Below are 12,342 nucleotides of genomic sequence, written 5' to 3'. Positions count from 1 at the left end.
CAATAATCATCCTCTTGATGACATGTCCTCATGCGTCCCCGCACAGCTCCGACTGTGGTCACAGGATGTAAATTTTTTGGCAGATTTCACTGTTATTCCGCGAGAGGGGAATTTCCCGGCGCTGCCCTATCACAAGCCTGCCATCTGATTCCTTGTCAGCAGACTTCACTTTTTGGGTCAAATTTATTTGCTCACAGTTTAGCAAGCTGGGCTTGGAGGAGAGTTATAGCGAAGAGTACACTTTGTGTGATGAATTCTACCCCTTCTGAAACAGCAGGTATGTAAGACGAGTTATGGAAATTAACTTTCAAACAGCTAATTAAGGACAAGCCAGTGCACATTAACTTGTACTTACAGTAAATGGCAGTGAAGTGGGTTAATAAAAATCCTTCATTTGATACAGTGCCTTAACATGTCATTGAGATGACTCAAATAATCTCACAATGAATTGACTGTGTATTTTATGGCTGAAACCCAGCAGCCAATTGTACACAGAAGTGTCACTCAGAGTGACCAAATGTTGAATTGTTAGGGTTAAAGCTGGTCTGCAAAAAGAAAGAACAAAGGTATTTTGCTGGAACAAGCAGCAAATTAACAAGTTCAACTTATTCATAGTAACTTGGAGTACAGTCTCTTTACATGCAATGTTTTTATATTGTTTTTATATTGTGTCAGCCTGGCTCACGTTGGTAACACTCTCGAGTCAGAAGATTTGGGGTTCAAGCCCCAGGTCAGGACTTGTCTTTGACACTCCAGTTTTGGAGCCCTCCTTTGGATGTGACATTAAACTGAGGTCATGTCCTGTCAGTCTGTTCAGGTGGATGTTAAAGATACCTTGGCACTGTTCAAAAACAGGAGGGATTCTTGTCTAACAGTCTCAAAATAAAATTGGTCATTCATTTCACAGCTGTTTGTGGGATATTGCTGTGCGTAAATTGGCTGACGCGCTCACCTACAAATACAGTCACTACACTTCGCAGTAAAATCCTGCGAAGAGCTTTATCAAATTCAAAGATTATTATAATAATCCTAAATGAAACAAATTTCTTTACCAGAAGCAAGAGGCATACAAATAACATGTGAAGGACAATTTAAGGACAGGCATCAGAAAGTTGTTCGTGACATATAATAATATTGCTTTTAATATAGAGCCTTATCACGTCTTTGAGATTTAATTGTATATTTTATGAGCGAAACACAGCAACCAGTTGTGGACAGGAGCGTGTCCCAAACAGTCATGGATTGAGCGATCAAATTAGTATTTTTTTAAAAAAGAGATTATTATCCCCAGAAACCGATACGACAATCAACTAACTGAGTTCCTACTTACTGCTAGCTAAACAGAGGCGTGCGGAGTCAGGAAACGTGGATCAGCTAACTCGCTGCCCTGGGAATCTACTCCGGGTCCTCTCGCTTGCCAGGCGAGCGCTCTAACCACTAAGCTACAGGACTCCATAGCATAATTAGCAGCTATGCCAGACAGGAGAACACTTAAAGGAGCTGTGCAGCAAAAGCTTTGTCCAAACTCTAAACTGTGCTGTAAATGGCTGGTGGTGGGGGGGGGGGGCGGGCTCGATTTTCTGGCAATTGCATTACCCAGCACTGACCTACTACACCTAATGGGCACAAGAGAACAAACCTGTTAGCCCTGCTTTTCATCTCCACAGACCTAACCAACAGGAAAACAAACTGAGGCACTACTTTGTGAAGTGTCACATTTTCCAGTTGGTGATAGGTTGTGTGTGTGTGTGTGTTATGGTGGCGTTCCACTGAGTTTACTCAATATTTTCACTGGTGACAAATACAGAGGAAATGAATCATAACAAAAAAGGTAGTGAAACCAAATGATATGGTAAGGTGATTAAGATGAGATGACTGATAATATTCAAAGGCTTGTGGGTAGATTAAGATGGGATAAAGATATTGGAGATTAATTTAAGTTGGAAACATTTCTTTTCTCAAAACAGCTGAACTTTTCCATTTAGTCTATACCTCACATGGCTATTAAACTAATACACAATAGTAAATCAATAATGGGTACATTCATTTCTGGTTATTAAAGGGAAACATAGCCGTATTCTGCCCACAAAATATAGAGTCAATTCACTTTACAATATATTCTGTAAAGCGCTTTGAGACTCCAACAATATAATAAGGCGCTATATCAAGGATTATTATTAATATTGGGTTAAAAATGTGAATATAGAGTGGTTACAGTCTGGAATGCACTGCTTGAAAGGGTGGTGGAAACAGATTCACTGACAACTTTCAAAAGGGAATTAGATAGGTACTTGAAAAGGGAAAATTTGCAGGAGTATGGGGAAAGAATGGGCGAGTGGGCTCCTTCTGTGCTGTAATATTCTATGATTCTAGAATATTGCATTAAATCTGTTATGAAACATTTGCAGTTTTCATCCCTGGTGGATATGGGGGGAAAAAGTAAAATCAGATTAAATTATGAATCTCGCTCTTTCCACCACTCTCTTCCATTATTATTTTTTATTTATTAAGTTAATTTGGAGAGAAAATGTTGTTGAAGGTTAGAAGGATAATAGACAACTGTTCAAATACTCCAAGGACCTTTCTGCTTCCTTACAGTCTTAAAACAATCCATTTAATCTCCAGGTCTTTTCCAAATGTCTGCTCCACATTCCGTTCCAATAATCCCAAAGGGAGATTTGGAGAATCTTGCCTTGTTCCAGATGAGAAACGGATTGATAATAAAGGCAAGACATAAACACAGAAACATCGATGTGTCTGTCAAGTTCCTGACCAACCAAAGTGTACGAGACAGGTGGGTGAATATTTCCCCAATCGTTTACAGGTTCCATTTCTGGTTTTCAACTAATCAAATTGTTGCTCCTACAATCGCATGACTCAAGCAAGTGTACCAGAAACAATACCATCTCTTCAGGGATAAACCGGCAAACCGACGTGAAAGGCGCTGTGTAAATGTCATTTGTTGTTGTTGTTCAGCAAGACATTTTCCGCTAACATGGATGGAATAAGGAGGAAATTACTGATATCATATTGTTACACTCAACTCATTGGCAACAGAGAATAAAAATTAATCGTCAGAAAAAACACACACAGGGAGTTAACGGGACCTTGTGAACACCCTGTTGATGTGTCAGAGAGAGCAGGGAATGATGGAGAGAGGGTGCCCTCAATTAATAAATAAAATAATAATAATTTGGTCAATCAATCCACGACTGTTTGTAGGACACTGCTTTGCGCAATTGACTGCCACGTTTTGCCCACAAAAATTCAATTAATTCACTTTGCAGTATATTTTGCTAAGTGCTTTGAGATGTCTCGAAGACGCAATAAGGTTCTATATCAAATGCAAGGTTTATTATTATAATTATAAAGTCTTCTGTATAGTGCTAGAAGTGGAAAAAGGATGCCATAGATAGGTTAAGGTTGAAAAGAAAGTTTGGAGGAGCAATGCCCTTTGTAGGGTCAATAAAATAGAGAACGATTGTTCACAAAGCAGGAAATCCAAGGTCAAAAGAGAATCACCAAATAAATGATGAGTCTTTTTCTGCATTCTACCCAGAAGTGTGACAAAGTTATTCAAAAAGGCTACCCATAAACACCCCGACGGAGATATATCCTCACTCTGCAGAATAATAATAAAAGTAATCCTAAATAATAAGCAATTATTTATTATTCTTTATTACCATATAAATTTATTATTATACAAATAATTTTTTTATTAATAATACATCATCATAAATTAGCACCTAATGTACACATAAATGTACTGCAACTGAGCCTGACTTCACTGAGGCTAACTTGTTATTCTGAGGCTTTTGGACTTATTTGGGGTAATATGATGAAAAACACTATAGGTGAATATAATAATCCTTACATTTGATATTACACTTCTCACATCTTAGACGTTTCACATTTTCTAGATGTCTCAAAGCTTCTAGACGTCTCAATTGTGAATGTTTTTGCTGCAATAGAAATTTCCTGTCATGACTTGTATCACACTTTACACAGAAAGGTTATGGAACTTCTGAAGGAAGTAACAAATACCGGATGTATCCAGGCTAAACAAATCGTTCCGCTGATGGGGGTTTATTCCTGTCCTCAGTTCCTCGGACTGGTTACAGAATGGATGTGCAATGGATCCCTGGATTCTCTCATACACGAGGTCAGTACAATGTGCTTCACTGGAGCTTCAACAACAACAAGAAGATTAAATGAACCTAATGGAAACTTTCAGTGGATTGATTTTTAAAAAAAAGAGATTTCTGAATTAAGTTCATAATTGAGAAGTGTCAGTGCTAGACAATGGACCATCTTTTTACATTGATACTGATGATAATAATAATACTTGCATTTGATATAGCGCCCTAACATGTCTTCGAGACATCTCAAATTGCTTCAGAGTACACTGCAAAGTGAACTGACTGTATATTTTGTGGACTGTATATTTTGTGAGATCAGTACTAAGCACTGACAGGGCAGTGTACTGCAAAAGCGATGAGGCAAAGTTCCCTCGACTGGGTCCAAAGTATTCTCAAATTAAGTGCAGGGTACATTTATATTCAAGGGTAATGTTTCAACTCTGTTTTAACAGTCAGATGCTGAGATGTGTACAGGAACATTAGTCTTACCATTTGTAATAACTCCAAACCTCCATGAATTGTGTTGCCAGCACTAATTCATTACATTACTTTATTTACATGGTAATGTAAATATTACTATTAATTGATTTCAGGGTGATTTCTATTCAAATTTACCAGTCCCTCTCAGACTGAGGATTCTATTGGATGTTGCTGAAGGGATGAGTCACCTCCATGGGATGGAACCTCCTGTTATCCACCAGGCACTGAAACTCAGCAACGTCCTCCTGGATAAAGACTACAGAGCTAAGGTAAGCAACTGCACCAATACTAGAAACAGGTACCAGGGAGATTGGATACTCCTACGCCAATCCTGAGGCCAAACATGTCCATATACTGATCGTGTAGCTGAGCACAGGTATTAAATATGATGCAGAATTGATGTTATGTGCATCCACACTGACATGCTCTCGTTACCAGATGGCTGATGGATTAACAGGTCTGTCTGTTCGTCACAGCTTTCAGATTACAGCATGTGCAAATGGAGGAAGTGGACCTCATCTTCAACCCTTGCGATCCCATCCAATCCTAAAGACATTGTCTATATGGCACCGGAGTGTCTCCAGGGAAAGCCACCATCCACAAAGGGAGATGTATACAGGTGATGTATACCAATTGTCATATCAGCCTGTTGCAGTAAGCAATGAACTCAAACTAAATAGAGGGGATCACACTCCATACAACTGTATTCCTGCAAGTTTACATTTAGTGATTGTCTGTAAAAGAAAAAAATTCACCAATAACATATCAATATGCAGAAGGGATCTGAAATACCTTGCTGTAGCATGGCCACATGATATGCACGCTTGGAAAAGCAAAAGTGCTTACTTTGTGACAGACAGAGAATTGCCACAACAAGCATCAAGTAACAGAAACCGCTGATGTTATTTAAGATGACTTCACCCTTTTCAAGTTGACCTCCTAATTTTGTGGTGTGGAGTTTTACCATTAAATGACTGGATCTATATTTAATCACACTGACCACCTCCGATGGAAATAATATGTTTTAACTATTACTGCAACAGAAGCTCATTTACTCACAATGCAAGCTTTGTGGCTTACTTAATGTATCACTTTAAGTTATTCATACATCATTGATACTTGGTCAGATACTAAAACACAAAAACTCATATTTCACCCACAAACTTAAAATCAATTCACTTTACAGCATCAGTGAAGCGCTTTGAGATGTCTCGAAGATGTGATGAGGCACTATATCAAAAGCAAGGATTATTATATTATTAAAACAGCAGTTAGACCAACACCTATAGAGGTCAAAAAAAACTAGATAGAGTAAGAAATGGGGTGGTAAGATTGCTCTTAAGTTCTGAGGTTTCGAATTTAAATTGATTGAATACATCAATATCTAAAGCCTCCACATCATGAGAAACGAATACGAGGAAACATTTGATGCTTATGCTAAAAAAAAACTGAAATTTCCAGTGGCTAAAAATACTGTCAAAATACAAAACAGATTGATGACGACTCTGACTAAAAATATTAGGGTGTGCAGCAAACTCTTTTTCTCCATTAGGTTACCCTGGCTTTTTCACAGAAACTAATATTGTTTCATCTTTCTTTCCCCTCTAGTTATGGCATGTTGGCATATGAAGTGCTCACCGGTAGGAGGCCTCATGAAGGTAAGATAATAATATTCCTTGCATTTGATATAGCGCCTTATCACATCTTTGCAATGTCTCAAAGCACTTCACGAATACACTGTAAAGTGAATTGGCTGTATATTTTATGGGCGAAGATGTAAAGCACACCTCACGGGCACTACAGTAGTCCTCTCCTTCATAAAAATCCACTTGGATGAAGGCCCTTCAGTCCATTTGATTTTATCCTTCCAGAATACTCATGCAACCAAGTTCCCAACACAGCATCAAGCTGTTTTTTAAATAAGGCAGAGCCATCATTTTTCCTTATCACAGGAATCCTCCCTTAGAGGTGGAACTCAATCACACAATCTGATTTCGCTGTGATTCTAATCTATTTATATTTAACCATTGGTCTTTGAGTATTAATAGTGTTTCCAGTAAACAAAGATTACTTTGGAATGACTTAATTCCTTTATTGGGAGCACTGCATGTTCATGTGGTGTAGGCATTTGAGTGATTGTTATCACAACAACAACAACAACTTGCATTTAAACAGCACCCCTCATGCGGGGTAGCGTCCCAGAGCTCTATCGTAGAGTTGGTGCGCTTTTTATTTGAGTAAATTTCACTAATTTTAATGCACATCACTCATTTCCCCAGATAAGCAAAACCTGCAGGATATAATACTAGCGATCAACAATGGAGCCAGACCTAATTGCACAACCGAGGCCTTTCCAGCCAGTCTTCCTCACCGAGATACTCTGATCCATCTCATCACTAGTTGCTGGAATGAGGAACCGCAGAAGAGGCCACAGTTCAGAGGTAAATGTTTTGTATCACTCAAAGCAATGATCTTCAAGAGACACATGATGAAATTCCCTTTAGACCAGGCTACACTGCAATAAGTATTTCATTCCATATCCTTTCCTTCAAAAGAGAGGGAGATCAATCAAGATGACGGTAAGATAATATTGAATGAGAAAAGGATATTTTAGCCCAAGTTTATAACAGTAATAATATTTGCATTTGATATAGCACTTTATCACGTCTTTTGAGACATCTCAAAGCACTCCACAGAATATACTGTAAAGGGAATCGACTGTATATGTTGTAGGTGAAACGTAGCAGATAATTGTACACAGCAGTGTCACACAAACAGTTGTGGATTAAGTGACCAAATTATTATTTTTATCTATTCCATGCACACACTAAAATCTTCCACTCTTCCTCACCCAAATCCAATTTAAAGTTAAAACTGTTTTATCTGGTAGAATGTACTTTAATTTATCGTGGTATGTTCCAACCTACTTCTATCGGCCAAGTGTTAGGAGAGGCTCTATAGTGAATCCCATGGAAATCGATATAATAGCATCCAAGATACCGATTGAGAAATTATTTTAAGAGTTGTGTTCTTTTCTACCTGTGATATAAATAAACATGTTTCTCCTCCAGATTGCAAAAATCTCCTGAAGAGCGTTTTTGAAACTTTTGACTCCTCAATGGTGTCGAATGCAGTTCACAGTCTGGCACTAACAAAGGTAACATATCAAGATACTACATAGAGAGTAAATAAAATGTTACTATATCCATCCTCGATAGTTCACATTGTCATGTCTCATTCAGGAGAACGAGAGGTAGACAAAAGTCTCTCGCAATCGTCTGGATGTCTATCAGTAATACAAACAGACAGGAGTTTTATTTCTCAGCAGTTGCTTTTCCCAAACAGTTGAGTAGGACAGGGTTAAATAGAGAAATAGCAAAAGAGCTTCCGATCAGAAATTCGGCAAGATACAATTTATATTCTGTCTGGAATGTGAAATGACATGTGCATAACTGTTGTTTGAAACAATAGGAATATTACGAAGGCCTAGGACCAAGTTTCCAGTTAGCGTCTCTTGGATTGGTTCACACAAACCCAAACGCCTGAACTGCAGTCAGTTCCACCCTCCTTGTGAAACAGCAATTGAATATCATTACAACAGTAAATACGGTACTCTGGTTTTCCAACCAATACTGTTCACTCAACAATTCGCTCTTACATTAGAATTGCTGAGCATTAACTTTGATACAAGTCTTTGATACAACTCGAGAATAGATATTTAGCATTGCAGAGCCACAAAACAAATGAAAATGCAATAGAAAGTGAAAATATTAAATTATATTATTATAACAGGAGCTGAACCCTGTGAATGTTTTTTTAATGCAACATTCGGTTAGCATTGAATTTGCACCTGCCACTTAATTCTTTAAACACAATTTTGTTTCAGGGGAGAATGTTGGAAGATGCTCACCATACCCAATTATTTTGCATTGATGTGAAAAACCTGGAGGTAAGAGCACGGAAAGAGAAAATTTGCAGCGACAGGTTAAGCTAACTTCAAGAGTTTGGCAAGCTCACAGTAAAATTGTAGCACTGAACAGCTTTAGAGTTTATTAAATTAAACATGCAATATACCTAGCCATTGACCGTGTGTTCTGTAATACATTACTATGTATAGAATTATTAACTGCCCAGTATTATTACCAGGGTGCCTCCCGATGTGAAAGCCGCTTTACAAATGCAATCGGTTGTTGTTGTTGAGTTGCTCCTTCCTTCCCTCTTTCAAGGCAAGTCCTAAAACTTACCTTTTTGACCGTGCTTTCATCTTCCTCACCCCTCTCCCGCCTCAGATCCCACCTTCAGCTGTGGTGCCCAGGCCTTTGGGACATTCTCCTGACATGAAAGGTGCTATCCAAGCGTAAATTGTATTGTACTGGTATAAATAAGCTGTCAAAAGGCCTATAATACTGCAACAATCTTCTGGATATTTTAGTATTAGACACCATACCTTGAACCGTTCTTACTGTGATTCCCTCAGTTGCCTTGTGATGAAATTCCCTCCAAATTGCCTCCAACGAAGAACATGCATCTGGAGAGAAATAACATTGTGTGTGTCGAGAATCCAACTCCAGGACGTCTCAACAGTGAACATTCCCCAAATCCTTAAACATCCCAGAGAACCAGAGACCACCAACACAAAGTCCACAAAAAAAAGGTACAATAGGACATTGTTCTATATCGAAACTGTGGGAACCTGGTGTAGTACTCAGCTCATGTATCAGATCATGACAGCGGATCCAGTATACAAAATTTACACATACATTAGGCTTGGAAACTGCCACATTAAAGAAGATAGATACAATATATGTGTACCCGTAAATGGCTAAAGGCAACTTGAACATTATGTTGTAAAAAGTACAACAATGCTCTATAAATGTATATTGCAAACAAATTTGCACAAAACTATTCACTAAAGAATTAATAATGGATACCTTTCAGAGAGTTAGACTGATATATACAACAAGGGATTTAGATGGCATCTTAAATAAGGGATTTGTGATAGCTTTGTGATTTCCTAAATTAGATGTAGCCTTTTCTCTGGTCTCCTTGTTATAACATTTTAGAGATTGTATTACCTTTGACTCTGTCCTGTGGTACTGTGCAGTAGGTGAAGAGGTGCTGTTTAAACATCTCCTGGGTTTCTAGTATAAGACAATAGGCATCAAGAGAGACATACCCATAGCATTTACTAGCCTGTAGATTCACTACTTTTTTTTAAAAAAATCATGTATTCGATTGCTTAAAGACTAAATAGAAAATAGAATCATTAATGTAACACAGAACTATTATTTTAGCAATTTAGATGGCTTCCTTCACACCAAAGAAATATTACAAAGCACCTTACGCTCTACTATAATCGTACCTTATGTGTCTTGGTTTCATAGATACAGCTTCCTCGCCTCAGTTGGCATCAACCCTATGCACCCAGATCTCATGCTGTTGTTCTTCCATGCCTCCATCTATACAACACTGTAAAATGATGAAAGAGATTCAACCAACATTGCAACAAACTCCCAGGATGAAAGTCAGTCAGTCAGAACACAGCCTATCAGGTACGAAAATAGGTTTCGAAACAGCTTGTTCAAGGATGCAGTGCTGGTATCATCAATTCAATTGAATCCTAACCACCACCATCTCAGTGATAGAAAGGTTATCACAGAATTGACATTAAGCACTCATTGCTAGCAATGTTAATGTGTAGTACACACATTTTGAAAGTCTTTATACATACACACACATACATATATATATACACACACATACAGTATATTTCATACTCTCATTGCGCCACATCAGAGACTACATAAAAAGGGTCTGACAAATAATGTGCAACATGATAGATAACATGATGTAATAAAGTAAATCTTATTCAGAAAGAAAATATTGAAAATGTAACAGCTAGATGGCTCAGTAATAGAAACTCTGACAAGGTTGATGCTGAGGAGTTTTACCCTACAATCAATTGCACAATAACTGCACTGGAAGCGCTTGTTCAGATTGTGATGTTTAGCCTGCAACTCACCCATACTACAAATAGAACAAAGAGGAAAATCATTTGAATGTCAAGCAGTATCATCCTTCCCATTAATGATCTGAAGGAAGGTGTGGGTCGTGCCCAGAAAGCAAAACTTGCACCACAGGTTTTAACCAAAAAATACTTTATTTTTAAGACTCAAACCTTAAAAGGTTTAATTTGATAAGGAAGCAATTCCTTTTTTGCAGCCATATTCTTCAGACACTCTTTGTAACACTCAGCTATATATTGGTGTTCAATCATTAACCAGTTGCTGGTGCCCAATTAGAACTTAGGGCCAGAACTTCAAACAAGCCTGATTCGAGTCCAGCCCTTGTTAGCTCCCTTGATTCCTCGGAACACTACTGTGCGCAATTGGCTGCCGCGTTTTGCCCCAAAATATAACAGCAACATTACATTTCACGTCGGGAGGACGTCCCAAGGCGCTGGACAATCAGTGTTTGGACAATATACAGTCAATTCACTTTACAGTATTTTCTGTGAAGCGCTTTGAGATGCCTCGAAGATGTGATAAGGTGCTATATCAAATGCAAGGATTATTATTTATTATTATTGATTGAGACACCTTTGTTTAAATGAGTCACAAAAAGAAACACACTGCTTTACACATCAGTGGAACGCCAATAACCATAGATTACAGGAAGAGGATTTATCCCCGTCACATGAACACACAGAAAATTAATTTTTGTGCATTCTGATGTTAATTCCATATACTGAGTGCCATCTGATCTTCCTTTACTGTAGATTTTCAGTTGGAGGAAAGTCAAACTCCATGCACTCGGATTTTGAAACAGTGTCGGGAGTTCCTTATAAATTATATGACGGAAGGACGCCTCAACCACATCCTTGATGTGCTCCGATCCCAAAAGCTGCTGACAAAGGCCAGCTATGAAACTATCGCAGCACTAAACACACAGACCAGCCGAACACGAGCACTCTTGGATATTTGTCTCTGTCTCGGGGAAGGAGCAGCAAGGGTCGTTGTCGGCCTGTTACCAGAAGACAAGAAAGTCCAGGTCGCAGGGAGAAGTACTTGTCTGCAATGCCTCGTGAATCAAAGCTAAAAGCACTGAGGATCAGAGATCACTACTGGTGTTAAGACATCTTGGAACTGTTATGAAATGATTGAGTCCAGGTGTACAAACAGTGTACAGTATACATCAAACCACATTGACTGATCAGTTACCTTCAGCGCTAAACAATTATTGGTTTTAAAAAAATTACATTTATACAACTGAGTCGATCTATTTTGTCTGAATTATCCTGAAGATTAATTGTGAAAGTTTATTTATTATTTATTTACATGCAATCCTTAATTTTTATATAAAACTTATGGCACATTGGAACATCTACAACACCACTAATGCTACTAACTTACTTACTTACGGATATGTTCCGGGCATCCAAATATTGGCTCTACTGACTTTTAGCAGTCGAATATTTAACAGTGTTCTTTTGTGAGGCGAGATACAGGAGCAGTCATTATTCTGGGACGTCCTCCCGATGTGAAAGGTGCTCTCCAAATGTAATTTTGTTGTTGTTGGTGGAAGAATGTTTAAGGAAGTATTTTTCAACTATTTACTTCTCAGTTCCTCTTCATTTTTGTACCACGGGATACTTTTCCTTTGTATTGTCAAATGAATAAACACAGCCTGAAAATCATGGAAACTTTGCACTTTAGCACTATTC

General features: G+C 38.2%; 1 protein-coding gene across 1 annotated transcript; it reads left to right on the top strand.

Moving 5' to 3' along the window:
• Positions 1-214: 214 nt before the first annotated feature.
• Positions 215-11,942, top strand: si:dkey-181f22.4 (receptor-interacting serine/threonine-protein kinase 2). The gene is made up of 12 exons (XM_007904667.2): positions 215-277; positions 2,626-2,794; positions 4,009-4,162; positions 4,733-4,888; positions 5,096-5,238; positions 6,228-6,277; positions 6,899-7,060; positions 7,691-7,776; positions 8,506-8,568; positions 9,097-9,273; positions 10,004-10,171; positions 11,398-11,942. The coding sequence occupies exons 1-10, from the start codon at positions 250-252 to the stop codon at positions 9,223-9,225; spliced, it is 1,140 nt and encodes a 379-aa protein (XP_007902858.2). The 5' UTR covers positions 215-249; the 3' UTR covers positions 9,226-9,273; positions 10,004-10,171; positions 11,398-11,942.
• The last annotated feature ends 400 nt before the right edge of the window (positions 11,943-12,342 follow it).

This window comes from Callorhinchus milii, unplaced genomic scaffold, assembly GCF_018977255.1.
Source record: "Callorhinchus milii isolate IMCB2004 unplaced genomic scaffold, IMCB_Cmil_1.0 Scaffold14, whole genome shotgun sequence".
Classification (NCBI taxonomy): domain Eukaryota; kingdom Metazoa; phylum Chordata; class Chondrichthyes; order Chimaeriformes; family Callorhinchidae; genus Callorhinchus; species Callorhinchus milii.
The sequence above is the reverse complement of the archived record's forward strand: the minus strand, read 5'-3'. Positions and strand labels throughout refer to the sequence as shown.

Coding starts and splice junctions, on each gene's coding strand:
- si:dkey-181f22.4 (XM_007904667.2), top strand. CDS start 250: ATGAATTCTACCCCTTCTGAAACAGCAG. Junction 2,795..4,008: donor AACCAAAGTGTACGAGACAG/GTGGGTGAATAT, acceptor CACTTTACACAG/AAAGGTTATGGAACTTCTGA. Junction 4,889..5,095: donor ATAAAGACTACAGAGCTAAG/GTAAGCAACTGC, acceptor TGTTCGTCACAG/CTTTCAGATTACAGCATGTG.